The sequence below is a fragment of the Carcharhinus amblyrhynchos genome, chromosome 23 (genome assembly GCF_965287045.1).
Source record: "Carcharhinus amblyrhynchos chromosome 23, sCarAmb.v2.hapA, whole genome shotgun sequence".
NCBI classification, from domain to species: domain Eukaryota; kingdom Metazoa; phylum Chordata; class Chondrichthyes; order Carcharhiniformes; family Carcharhinidae; genus Carcharhinus; species Carcharhinus amblyrhynchos.
This window is the reverse complement of record NC_137346.1, coordinates 8292471-8306624: the sequence shown is the minus strand read 5'-3', so window position 1 is coordinate 8306624 and position 14154 is coordinate 8292471. Positions and strand designations below refer to the sequence as shown.

Below are 14154 nucleotides of genomic sequence, written 5' to 3'. Positions count from 1 at the left end.
GATGGACTTTTAAATATAGCGCAGGACATCAAATTACAAACATGTTTGACCTTTCCCACTAATAATGACAAATGTGTTTTTAAACTAAAATGCAAATAAAGATAGACAGTCAGGCAGATGGTAAAATAAAGCACACAGCACAATGCTAAATTACATGGTTGCAGTTAATTAAAAAGCAAATCAGCATGTCAATTAGAAGAAATTGGTGGGGGGTGTTTTCGTAAATGATATACCTTTTATCTTGCATAGTGACTGTTTATATAGTCAACAGAGAGAGCATCGTGCAGAGGTATATAACTTAATAAATGGTGTCATTCCAGAACATCGCTTCAGATTAGACCATGGCAATGGATGGAGCAAGCAAAGGCAAGTCTCAACTAACAACAGGTTTTGTTTTCATTGAAAGTTCGTCTTCACTCGAAGATTCAGAGACAGCAAATGGGCACCAGGGGGGTGGGTAAAACCACTGAATCGTTTGAGAAGTGGCACAGTGGGTGACAACACTGCCTCTGAGTCAAAAAGTTCTGGATTTGTATCCCAATCCAAGGACTTGATGCCCAAAGTGGCAACAGGCTAGCAACCGTCCCAGGCGATTCTAGCAATGGGGATGGACGTGAGTATGTGCTCTGCCTGCCTCATATGCCTGCAGGTGCAGAACCGATGATGGACAGACGGAGGCGATGGCCTAGTGGTGCTATGGCTAGACTATTAATCCAGAAACTCCGCTAAGGCTCTGGGGACCCAGAGCTATGAGGAGAGGCTGAATAAACTGGGCTTGTACTCGTTAGAGTTTAGAAGAATGAGGGGAGATCTCATTGAGACGTATAAGATAATGAATGGGATGGATAGGATAGAGGTGGAGAGACTCTTCCCGCTCAAAAAAGACAGTAGGACTAGGGGGCACAGCCTCAAGATAAAAGGGGGGCGGTTTAGAACGGAGTTGAGGAGGAACTTCTTCACTCAAAGGGTGGTGAATCTCTGGAATTCTCTGCCCGTTGAAGTGGTGGAGGCTGCCTCGCTAAATATTTTTAAGATGCGGGTTGATGGGTTTTTGATAAGAGAGGGGATTAAGGGTTATGGGGAGAGGGCGGGAAAGTGGAACTGAGCAGCGACAGATCAGCCATGATCTTATTGAATGGCGGGGCAGGCTCGAAGGGCTAGATAGCCTACTCCTGCTCCTATTTCTTATGTTCTTATGTTCTTATGACCCGGGTATGAATCCCACCATGGCAGATGGTGAAATCTGAATTCAATACAAAGTATCTGGAATTAAGAGCGGAATATTCCTGTCCCGCCTGCCATAGGATCAGAGTGGACGAGACATGGACCGTGCCCGTTGATCTCAGGCATGATTTTCCAGTCTTGCAGCTGGAAAATCCCACTCTAAGAATCTACTAATGACTGTGAAACCATTGTCAATTGCTGGAAAAACCCATCTAGTCTACTAAACCAGCCTCCCATCCATTGACTCTGTTTATACTTCCCGCTGCCTCGGAAAAGCAGCCAGTATAATTAAGGACCTCACGCACCCCCAACATTCTCTCTTCCACCATCTTCCATTGGGAAAAAGATACAAAAGTCTGAGGTCATGTACTAACTGACTCAAGAACAGCTTCTTACCTGCTGCTTTTGAATGGACCTACCTTGCATTAAGTTGATCTTTCTCTGCACCCTAGCTATGACTTAACACTACATCCTGCACTCTCTCCTTTCCTTCTCTATGAACGGTATGCTTTGTCTGTATGGCGCACGAGAAATAATACTTTTCACTGTATGTTAATACATGTGACAATAATAAATCAAAACAAATCAAATAATGTCCTTTAGGGAAGGAAATCTGCCGTCCTTACCCAGTCTGGCCTACATGTGACTCCAGAGCCACAGCTGCCACTCTCAACTGCCCTCGGGCAACGAGGGGCAGGCAATAAATGCTGGCCAGCCAGGGACACCCATGTCCCATGGATAAATAAAAGATGGAATCATTTAAGAAGCGACTGTATAGGGCGTTGAGTGATGTAGGAAGGATGGGGGTAAAAGGAATTGTTGGCTTATTCTTGGGTGGGTTAGATAAATTGAGTCAAATGCTGCCCCTCCTCTATCTCTACCTTGTGAGTTCCATCATATAGTTTCTTCTTTCTGCTGCAGTTTCAGGTTTTGGTGTTAACCTAACAGATGAAGAGAGAAAATATGATCTTTGGATAATGGGGGATTTGGTAATGAAGAGGTAGAATCCATCTCCTAACAGTCAGAACGTGGCCCTCTGCAAACTGCTGCGGATGCTGCTGGCAATGTGTTTGTGAAAAAAAATCCAATGGAAAAAAAACCCCTGCACAGCGGAGTTATAGCATAGCAAGGGCTTCAGTTTTAAAGATTCACAGTTAATCCGCAAGTTCGCTTCAGAGACTGGATCCTGTTTGGCTGACCTAGATACTGCCTTCCCCAAACTCGCACTTTTTTTTTAAAAAAAACCTAATCAGGACGCTGCTTCCATCTGCAGTTCCCTCCCTGCCTGAGAAACTGCTTCATCCTCTCCCAACCCAGTCATTTCCCAGGCAGGTCTTGATGACAATGAGATGACACACTTCAGTAACAAGTCACGGAGAATAGTGTGTAACAGCATTGTACGAACAATGACAACTAATGCTGCTGGTGTCTATCAGATCACTTCTGCGGGCTCCATGTGATGTGAATCATTCTATTATGGAGGAACTTATGTAAATTTCTCTCTCGGTGAAATCTAAGTTAGCAAGAAGCTAAAAACCCAAAAGATCAAATAGAATGAATCAGAAACTGGGCTATTTTCTTCCTTGTGACGGAGGGATTTATCCCATCCCCAGACAAGGTTCCCCTCCCCTTTCCAACCCACGAGGGATTGAAGAAAATAAACCCTTTTTTTCACTTGCTACTCCCAAAGCCACTTTCCGCATTAAACACATTGAATTATCCAACAGTGCGAATTAAACAAAATACACAGCAAAAAAAAAGGGAGAATTTAGAATCACTGGCATCACATTATCGGTTAACTTGAATAGCTTCTTTCTGAATTGGAGGAATGGGCTAATTTTCTTTTGAAAAAAAGAATAAGGTTGTTTCAGAAATATGGTCTGAAACAGATGATTGTCACTGTGGTCCATTCTTTTCATAACTCGGACTAATTCCCCAGTCAGAAGTTTGAACGCCAGGCAGGTGGGTGCTGAGTGCTGAAAGATTACCTTCTCATTATTGGTATGTTAGTCACGAGTAAAGCTCACATTAACACTGCAATGAAGTTACTGGCGATTGCAATGGGATTGGCGAACCAGGAACCGTTGGTAATAAGGACAGTGGCCTCACAAAATGGCCTTGGACAGAGATCCAGTTTGATGCTTCCCCATGTAAAATAATTAGTCCTGCCTCAGATCTCTTTATTTAAACAAAAGGAAACTGTTCCCAGGGTTGTGGACACTGCCCCTGGTCCCTCTCAACATCCTTCTTTCCTCTTCATTCTTCACCTGTCTAAAGTGACCTTGTTAAAAATAATGTATTATTCCATCTCCAGCACTCTGGCTGCCTCTGATTCAGCTCAGGATTCACAACCAGCCCCGGCTCCAGCATTAGTCCCACCTTGCTGTATTAATAGAGTGGGTAATGTGGTTTGATAGGTAAATACAGGAACAACCCCTCCCCCCCCCCGCTTCCTAATAATACACACACCAGGTCCACCAGCTGTCAGACTCACCATGTAATTCCACACAGTTATTTTCTCTCTCTCCCCTTTTATCTCCTGAGTTTGAATACAATCTACTCTCTGAAATGAGCTGTGGAATATATTCAGACAACTTGTATTAGAAGAGGAGGAGGGGGCGGGGGGGGGAGGTGGAGACAGCTTTTTTTTTCAACTTCCCTTGGGACCCTCTCTCTCTCTCTGTCTTTGTGCCCCAGTTTCACAGACAATCAGAGCTGGTGAGAGTGTCTGCAAACTGGGAGACAACAGATTGTGTGAGCCGTGGAAACGCTGTTAAGTCCAGACCCCAGCATTTGACCCATTTACAGCAAACTGCGCTCTTCCCTGGGAGACGGGGGTGGGGGGGGGGGGGGACGGTAAATAAGTCAGAGTGTCACAGGGAAGATGCCTGGTTCTTGTTCTCCGTGAACCTGGACTCTCTGAGCCCCCCTCTCCCTCGCTCTCCATCCCTCCTTTTCCCTCTTTCCCTCACTCTCTCTCTCTGCCTCTCTCCTCCCTCCCCTTCTCTCTCTCTTCCCCCAATCTCTCCCCCTCCCTGCCTCTCTCGCTTTCTCTCTCACCACCTCTCCCTCTCTCCCCCTCCCTCCCCTTCCCCCTCTCTCTATATCCCAACCCCTCTTCCTCTCTCACTCCCCCCCCCCTCTCCATCCATCCCTGCCCCTCTCCCTGTCTTACCCCCTCCTCTCTTCCTCTCCATTCCTGCCCCCTCCCCCTCTCTCTCACTTAGCCTCATCCTCCCTTTCCATCCCTGCGCCTCTCCCTCTCTCTCTCTCCCCTACCTCCTCCCTTCTCTGTCTACATCCCTGTCCCTCTCCCTCTCACCCCCTCCTCTCACTCTCTCCATCCCTGCCCCTCTCCCTCTCCCCCTCCCCCCATTCTTTCCATCCCTGCCCCTCTCCCTCTCCCTTTCTCTCCCCTCCTCTCGCTCTCTCCATCTCTGCCCCTCTCCCTTTCTCTGTCTCCCTCTCACCCCCCTCGTCCCTGTCAGTTTCTGAAATTGACAAATTGGTGCTAATGTGTGTGTGGGGCGGGGTGGAGGGGGGGAGCGGGTTGGAGTTTCAGGGGACTGGGGGTAGGGGGGGGTCAGTTCTGGATTCTGGATACATTGTGCGGAATTAGCCTCATCCAGTTAACGCTATCCCTGCCACAAACCTCTATAGCTTACAACAATAGGCAGAGGCACCAGCTATTGTGAGAAAACTTGCTTCCCTTCGCCCTCGATATATATTGTTTCTCTCTCTACTGTTTCCCCCTGTTTCTCTATCCTGTTTCCTCTCTCTGTGTATATTTATATATATATATATACTAGTAACAGTATCTATGTATAGATACTATTTCCACATATAAAATAGATATTGTTTCCCATTTCTCCATACTGTACTCTCTATAAATATATTATGTATAACGTTTCCTGTCTCTCTCTCTCTATACACATACACTGTTTCCTCTGTTTCTCAATACTGTTTTTTTCTCTCTCTCTCTCTCTCTCTCTATACATTGTTTCCTCCCCCTATCTATATTCTCAATAAGTGAGGCTCCAGTCTGAGAACTGTTGCATTGTGCACAACAATTGTTAAAATGACACTGATCTCAAAAGGCCCATCACTCTAAGTCAGGGAGTTAGCGACACCAACTATTGTACGCCTTTTATTCTCAGATACAGTGAATATCTTCATTATTGCTGGAGAGAGAAAAATGTTGTCAAAGCTTTTATGCTTGTATGTATCAGGACAGACGCAAGAATACCGAATTTCAAAGGGAGCAACAATGTTCCTGTGTGCTTTCATTGTTATTGTCTCTTGTTCTGCATTTTAACCAATCCCTCCCCAGAGCAGATTGGTCAGACAGGAATGATCTGCCCCAGTTATATTGCTGGCCTAAACCTTCCCCAGCTCTCTTAAGATACAGACCCCTCCTGTCTCTCTACATACACACACACAAACTCACTGAAACCCCCAGCTACCACCACTGGAGTACCTGTCCAGCTGAGTCACTCAGCCCTTTCAATTCATTCCCCATGTAAATTGCTCTCACTCTCCACTTCCAGGCTCCTCACTGTGTAGCCCAGGCTGACGGCAAGTGCCTCACACAAAACTCTCCAACTCACTGAGTGTGGCCCCTGACAGCTGGGAGTTTAACCTTTACAAACACATTCAATGGAAGGCCAGTTGCCATGTGTAAGTGACCGTTCCAGTAAAAATAGGGCAGCTTATAGAAACTCAGTGACTAACTCTCATCCTCGGAGATGCTTTTGGCTTTTATAAGGCATTCTTCTCCAGAAGATTTCCAAGTGGTGGTGCAGGAACACTGTTACATAACTGGAACTTCAATACTAGTTTTAATAACTAACAGGCTACGTGCTCGGATTGCCATTAATAATAAACATTGTAGGGAGCATGAAGCCTTGGCGAGTTAGATCGGTGTTTGTGTACTAAATGTTGTGATTTAAGATGAAGCCCCAGTAACATATGAACAAGCTGAACCAGGCCTACAAGATTCCAATAGGACATGTGGAGTAGTCTGCATCTGATAAAGGCTTGTAAAACTGGGATGCTAGAAGGACCCAAAGTAACCCAATGGCGCCAGTTTGGGCTTCATTACACCATAGACAAGCAACATCACACACCACTTAATCCATTCGACACAATCTATTGCATTATACAACATCTAATAGTTTTGAAAAATCAAAATGATGGCACTCTATCAAATTGATTATACATCTCTGGTCTGAACACTCTTCTCTGTTACTATGTCTTCAATACACTCTGTCATCCAGCGCACCCACTATTATTACATAATTTAACACATCCCATTCATCCCTCTCACCTCCCACTATTACCAACATGAGCAGCCTACAGTGTCTCCCACACCCCACTATTAGCCATGCACTCCCTCACACCTACCATTATCTTCACCAAACCTCACACCTCATTATTACCTACCCCTCCCTCACAACTCATTATTAACTGTATCCTTCCTCCGAATACTCCGGTTTCCTCCCACAGTCCAAAGATGTGCGGGTTAAGTTGATTGGCCGTGCTAAATTTGACCCTAGTGTCAGGGGAATTAGTAGAGTACATGTGTGGGGTTACAGGAATAGGGCCTGGTTGGGATTGTGGTCGGTACAGACTTGATGGGCCAAATGGCCTCCTTCTGCACTGTAGGGGTTCTATTATTCTATTATCATTCCTCCCTTAAACTACCTCCACCAACCTCATTATTACCTATGTCCTCCCTCACACCTCATTACTACCATACCTCCCTCACTGTCCCTCATATTCCACAATTACCTACAACCTCCGTCACACTTATCCTTACACTCACTGTCCCTCACACCTCATTATTACCTGCATCCTCCCTCACACCCACTTTTACCCTCATACCTCACCATTACTTAAACCCTCCAAAATTGATTTTCTTGGGGCAAGAGATTGAGCAGGTAGGGGTCTATTCTCTGGAATTTGGAAGAATGAGAGGTAATCTCATTGGAACAAATAGAATTCTTCAGGGGTTTGATAGCAGAATGGCTGGGAAGATATTTCTTGCTGTCGGTGATTCAGGGAAAGGGGTTGGCCATTTAGGTCTGAGATGAGGAGCAAGAGGGTTGTGGATTTTGGGAATTGTCTACCCTAGAAGGTTTTTGGTGTTCAGTCACTGAGTGAATTTGAGATTAGGATGGACAGTTGTTTCTGATACTCAGGGAATTGGAGGATATGTGACAAGACACGTAAATTAGCCGTGATGGTATTAAATGGTGCAGTAGGGTAGAGGGGCAGAATGGCCTGCTGCTTTTTTTTATGTGAACACACTTCACTCTTTGCCACACCATCCAATACATTCCACTGTTATTTTGTCATCTAACAAGGGTATCACATCACACAGTGCAAAATGGATTAGATTGCCCTATCTATTGCTACAATACATCATAGAATCATAGAATTCCTACAGTATCTGACATCCATCATTATGAAGTGCTTTGAAAGGTTAGTCATGGCACAAATCAATTCCTGCCTCCCACTGCCTGGATTCACTTCAGTTCGCCTATTGCCGCAACAGGTCCACAGCAGACGCCATCTTCCTGGCCCTACACGCAACCCTGGAATACCTAGATGTCAGACTCCTATTCATAGATTACAGCTCAGCCTTTAACACCATTATTCCTACGAGGCTCATCGCCAAACTTCGTGACCTGGGACTCGGTTCCTCCCTCTGCAACTGGATCCTAGACTTGCTAACCCACAGACCACTATGAGTAAGGATAGGTAACAACACCTCCTCCACAATCATTCTCAACATCGGTGCTCCACAAGGTTGTATTCACAGCACCTGACTATACTTCTTACACACCTATGACTGTGCGGCCAAATTCCCCTCCAACTCAATTTTCAACCACCACTGTAGGCTGGATTTCAAATGATGATGAGGCGGAATACAGGAAAGAGATAGAGAATCTGGTGAATTGTGCGACAACAATAATCTCTCCCTCAGTGTCAACAAAATGAAGGAGATAGTCATCAACTTCAGGAAGTGTAAAGGAGAACATGTTCCTGCCTACATCAATGGGGTAAACACAGTAAGAAGTCTCACAACACCAGGTTAAAGTCCAACAGGTTTCTTTGGTAGTTTACTACCTGTTAGACTTTAACCTGGTGTTGTGAGACTTCTTACTGTGTTTACCCCAGTCCAACGCCGGCATCTCCACATCATGATTACATTAATGGGGACAAAATAGAAATGGTCCAGAGCTTCAAGTTTTTAGGTGTCCAGATCACCAATAACCTGTCCTGGTCCCTCCATGCAGACACTATAGTTCAGAAAGCCTACCAATGCCTCTATTTTATCAGGAGACTAAGGAAATTTGGCATGTCTGCTACAACTCTCACCAACCTTTACAGATGCACCATAGAAAGCATTCTTTCCCGTTGTATCACAGCTTGGTATAGCTCCTGCTCTGTCCAAGACTGCAAGAAACTATAAAGGGTCGAAAACGAAGCCCAGTCCATCACTCAAACCAGCCTCCCATCCATTGACTCTGTCTACACTTCCCACTGTCTTGGAAAAGCAGCCAGCAAAATCAATGACCTCATGACATACTCTGGACATACTTTCTTCCATCGGGAAAAAGGTACAAAAGTCTGAGGACACATGCCAACCAACACAAGGCCAGCTTCTTCCCTGCTGCTGTCAGACTTTTGAATGGACATACCTCGCATTAAGTTGATCTTTTTCTACACCCTAACTATGACTGTAACACTGTACATACTGCACTCTCTGATTTCCTTCTCTATGAATGGTATGCTTTGTATAGCGCACAAGAAACAATACTTTTCCCTGTATACTAATAGATGTGACAACAATAAATCAAATCAAAAAGGAGGCCACTCGGCCCATCAAGCCTGCACTGACAACAATCCCACCCAGACCCTATTCCTGTAATCCCACGCATTTACCCTGCAAATCCCCTGACACCAAGGGTCAATTTAGCATGGCCAATCCACCTAATTTATATATAAAACGGAAAAATGTTGGAAAATCTCGGTTCTGAGGAAGGGTCATCCAGACGCGAAGCGTTGGCTCTATTCTCTCTCTCTCTCCACAGACGCTGGCAGACCTGCAAAGATTTTCCAGCATTTTTTCCCTGTTTTTGCTTCAGATTCCAGCATCCGCAGTATTTTGCTTTAACCTATATATAAAACCGAGCTATCGTTCTCTATTGTTCTAGTCACAGTCACGGAACACTTTCCACCGTCTCTCTTACTCCTGTGTACAATGGCCAGCTCCCACTCAAAGACCTTCAATCCCCAGTGGGAACAATATCCAATTTTTTAAAAAAAAATCCTAGCTATGAAAAGCTGGGAACCAGCCTTTAATAAATCGCCCGGCCAGTATTAGGTGTACCCCGCGAACAAAACGGTTGGTAATGAAATGCAGGTAGGTTCTTTGATTCAGCTTCAGTCGCCTGACGGACACTGGAAACTGGTTCAACTTCGCTCCCTGCCAGGGAGGGACCCCCCCCCCCCCTCCTCCTCCTCCCCACTGCCTTCAACCAGCGCCCCTGAGCCCGCCTCACTGACAAGACAGCTCCTCTCCCGGCCAGGCTTCAGACGCCTGGTTATGTTTGAAATTGCGGGACATTGCTGATATTTACCAAACAGCGGCTGTGCTGAAAGACGCGCCACTGCTGGTTTCTCCCCGGCTCTCACATTGGAAACTTACACCCATTGTTGATTCGCAGTGTGTGTGTGTGTGTCTGCGTTCATTTACATTCGACTCGTGCTAAAGCTACAGTTGTGTTTTAATTCAGGCTCAGATGCTGCTGGGGTTAGGTTGGGTTGGGGTGGGGGGGGGGGGGTCGCTCTGATAAAGATGAGCAATAATGGGCCTCGCCCATATCTATGTGAGCATCTGAAAGGTCTGTCCGCGGTGTTAACATTCACACACACACCGTATTTACCGCTGCCACTGATAAAAGATTCACTTTTGACAAGATGACCAGATTGCCTCCGATGTGACCTTATCAAAGGTTTAAAAGGCTCCCACCGCCTTGCGGAGGGGTATTTCTTTTTAAAATGTTTTAATGACAAATGACATATACAATCCACTACCCCCCCCCCCCCGCTTTCTTTAAAAAACAAACTTCCTGTGGGGTGCGGGGGGGAGTGGAGCTCCAGCTGGAACCTGTCACAGAGGGACAGAGGCTGAGAGAGAGACAGGAGGGTAGAGAGAGAGGGAGGGGGTAGAGAGGAGGAGGGGGTAGAGAGAGAGGGTAGAGAGGAGGAGGGAGTAGAGAGGAGGAGGGGGTAGAGGAGGAGGGGGTAGAGGGAAGGGGTAGAGAGGGAGGGTGTAGAGAGAGAGGGAGGGTGTAGAGAGAGAGGGAGGGTGTAGAGAGGGGGCAGAGAGAGGGGAAGGGGGTAGAGAGAGGGGAGGAGTAGAGAGACGGGAAGGAGGGAGTAGAGAGGGGAGGGAGTAGAGAAAAGAGTAGAGAGAGTGGAGGGGGTAGAGAGAAGAGGTAAAAAAGGGAGATAGAGAGAGGAGAAAGGTAGAGAGGGGGTGGAGAGAGGGAGGTAGAGGGGGTAGAGAGGGGAAGCTAGAGAGGTGTCGAGGGAGGTAGGGCGTGGTGGTGGAGGGGGGGAGGGTAGAGAGGGGTAGGGGTAGGGGCAGTTTCTTGTTGATCCGCTCAGATTGAGGTCAGATTGCTGCAGGTTCTTGGTGGAGAAACCCTGAAGGTTTGGCTGACTCAAAACTAAAACACTTGGACCCTGATTTGATGTATTATTAGTCTATTGTTTCTTGCATGCTATACAGCCAGCACCTGGTATTTCTTTTTTTGGGGGGGCGGGATGCATTGAGTTTCTTGTCAGTCTGGCTGAGCCCAAGTCCATTGCCAGTCTCCGCCTTGAACCTGAGCTCTCTGAGTAAAAGGGAGGCGCCGGCGATTGCTAATCGATACTTTTTTTTAAAAAAAGCATTTCCATAACCGATTAGTCACATCGAATGAACCTCTGTCTTTCCGACGTGGGGTGGGGGGGGGGGTAAATTTAACACTGCATTTTAAATGAAATATGACCCATTTGCACATATATCCATATACATATTACACGTACACAAATAATCCAAAAGTCTAAGTAACACTGGTCAATTGTCCCCAGCAGAATTCCCATTCCATTTTGGGTTCAGACATACTGTGGTGGGGGCGGGAGGGGGGACTGCGGATTTACCTTCTGTTACCAAACTTATATATGCATCAGTGCCACTAATATTCACGCAAGCTCCCCTTTAACTTTAGTTATAGTTAGTCGACATGAAACCAAAGTGTTTTTCTCTACCCCCTGAAGGGGTTTTTGTTTGGGGAGGGGAGAGGGGGCAGCTTTAAGCTCAGCTGTTATTTGGGTTAATGGCGCATTATTTATTTAATAATTTATGGTTACTGTCTGCGCGCAATGTGGCCCCGGATCCCTGGGTTTTGGGGGGGGGGGGGAGCTGAGCTGGCTTGCAGAGGGACGGGAGGGAAATCAGGAGCAGTGTTGACAAACAGCATCACCCTCCCACCCATACAGAGCAACTTTCATCCGTCTAAAACACCTCTCCTTGGGAGCACTGCATCCATGGAAAGGCTAGAGGAAGGACAGGAGTCCCGGGCGATCAGACAACAAGCGCTACAACATTGGTGTAACATTGTAACATTAAGACACACTGGGATACTCGCTGGTGTGTAGGTAATGCCTCGATTCAGAGGGAGAGGAAACTTGCAAGTTAAGAATGGAATAGTTTCAACCCTCCTTTATTCTCCATTGAAACAAGTCAAGTAGATGTCACATAACGGCGAGCTATATATAAACACCCACATAAATATTGAAATAATGGCTTCAACGCCAATTCTTGCGATCTGCCGCTTGAAGCTCGCCATCTATTCTACAGCGAAGAGGTTAAGTGAGAGAGAGAATGAAAAATGTCAGGGAGACAATTGATTTGCCTTTTTAAAAGAAATTTGACTCCCCCCCCCTCCTCCACTCCCCAAAAATGTAACCAGAAGGTGTCTGAGCAAGGAGGAGAGATGATTATTTTATATTTAAATAAAACGACACCCCGTCTACACTGCAGACAGAACATACACCGTTTCCAGGCGCCTTCCTATTAACAGCTAGCAAATGAAGCAACCCGAAAACTTGTATTAAAACTCCGCAATCTTGTCCCTTAGCGAGATTCAAATATAAATTCCGTGCAAATCTGCTAAAAAAAACTCGCATTGCGGCGGATCCTCGCAATGTTTAATAAATGTTACGTATTATATATATGAATATTTTATGCATTGTGTGGATATAGATGGGAGAGGGGGGTGTAAGGGGTTGCAAATAATAAAACATCACAGGAGTTGCAAATATTCCACCGAACCCCCCTCCTGGATTTCACCCCCCCATTATAATTCCATTCCCAAACAAACAAACAAACACACACACAGGGAAAACTGAAACTTACCTTTTCTGCTCATTTTCGACCCTGTCCAACCCCGGCAAAAAAAAAGTTGACGCTTGGACAGAATAAATCACCTCGAACTAGCTAATGATCCGGGAGAGAGGAAAGCCAAGTCTAGGTTGTTGCACAGATATCCTGAACGAGCTCTTCCGCATCCTGGGAGTATTAAATAATATATAAAAAAACTAACAGAGGGAAGAGAGAGAGAGAAAGAGAGATAGCAAGAGAGAAGGAGAGGAGAGAGGGAGAAGGAGAAGGAGGAGGGCGACTGGAACTGGTAGCTGCAGCCGACAGGAGACGCACCAAGCCCGGCTTACAGTGGGGCTGCGACCGGGCGTGGGGCGGAGAGGAGGGAAGGATGGAGGGAGGGAGGGACGGGGGGGGGGGAGGTAGATGGGTGGGGGGATGTTATTGTCAGGATGAAGAGGAGGAGGAAAGAGAGAGGGGGGGAGGGATTGTTACAGGGGGAAGGGGGGGAAAACAGCCCAAATTCTTTTTTTGTGTTTTTTTTTGGCAAAAATAATAAAAAAAGAAATTTCTAAATGTAGTTCAAAGCGATTGGGAACAGGCGCCGTACCGGAGTGTAAAACCCTGTGTTCAGTGTTGAAATGTTTAATTCAGACTGGGAAAGTGTGCTCCAAGGAGGGAGGAGGGAATTGGGCTGACGTTCACCCAGCGCCTGCTATAGGGGAAAATCTAGTCCCTCCTTATAGAGAAGGAATGGACACGTCCGCTTTACATAAAAACACACCGACACTCTGCTTTCCCCTTCATTCACAATGCGAGCCCCCCCGCCCGCCCGCCCCCACCAGCTCCTGGTCACTGGAGAGGCAGCCCTCCCTTCTACCCCACCCCGCTACCTGGTGACACCCTCTTCTCACCCTGAATCAAACAGAGAATCAGGTTGGTTCCAATTGCCCCACAGATCCATAAAGAGATCACAGGAGTGACAGAGAGAGAGGTCTTGTTCCGTTCCCCCCACCCCACCACATGCAGCACTTTCCACATTCCACACCATCTGCCCTTTATTAGCAGCCTCGCTGCTGGATTTTGTTTTTTAAGAAATATTCGCGAATTCCCTCGGATAAAAACAAAGCTGCCCACAGGACTTGTGTCTGTGTCAGAGATAACTCTGTGTGATCCAGTCATTGTGGATTCGGGGACACAGAAGAGGAGCGGGGGGTGGGAACGAAAAGAAAGTTGGGAAACTTGTCTGAACTCAACGAAATGGTGATCCGAGCCCTGTCTCCAGCCTCACCCGCTGCTCTCCCTGAATCCACGTGGCTTTTTGCCCAAGCCCATCATTCTATTGTAAAAGCAAAATATTGCCCATGCTGGGAATCTGAAACAAAAACAGAATATGCTGTAAAATCTCTGCAGTTCTGGTAGTGTCTGTGGAGAAAGAATCCACTTTGACAAAGGTTTATGTTCATTCATTACTCTCCTCTCCCCCACTC

General features: G+C 46.3%; 1 protein-coding gene across 1 annotated transcript in view; it reads right to left on the bottom strand.

The window, feature by feature from the left end:
- Window positions 1-12960, bottom strand: part of LOC145357258 (reticulon-4 receptor-like 1) — a 63084-nt gene extending 50124 nt beyond the window's left edge. Inside the window, exon 1 of the mRNA XM_080210436.1 lies at window positions 12701-12960. Coding sequence (XP_080066562.1) covers window positions 12701-12713 — 13 coding nt within the window. The 5' untranslated portion in view covers window positions 12714-12960. The remainder of the gene's footprint in view (window positions 1-12700) is intronic.
- Between the last annotated feature and the right edge of the window lie 1194 nt (window positions 12961-14154).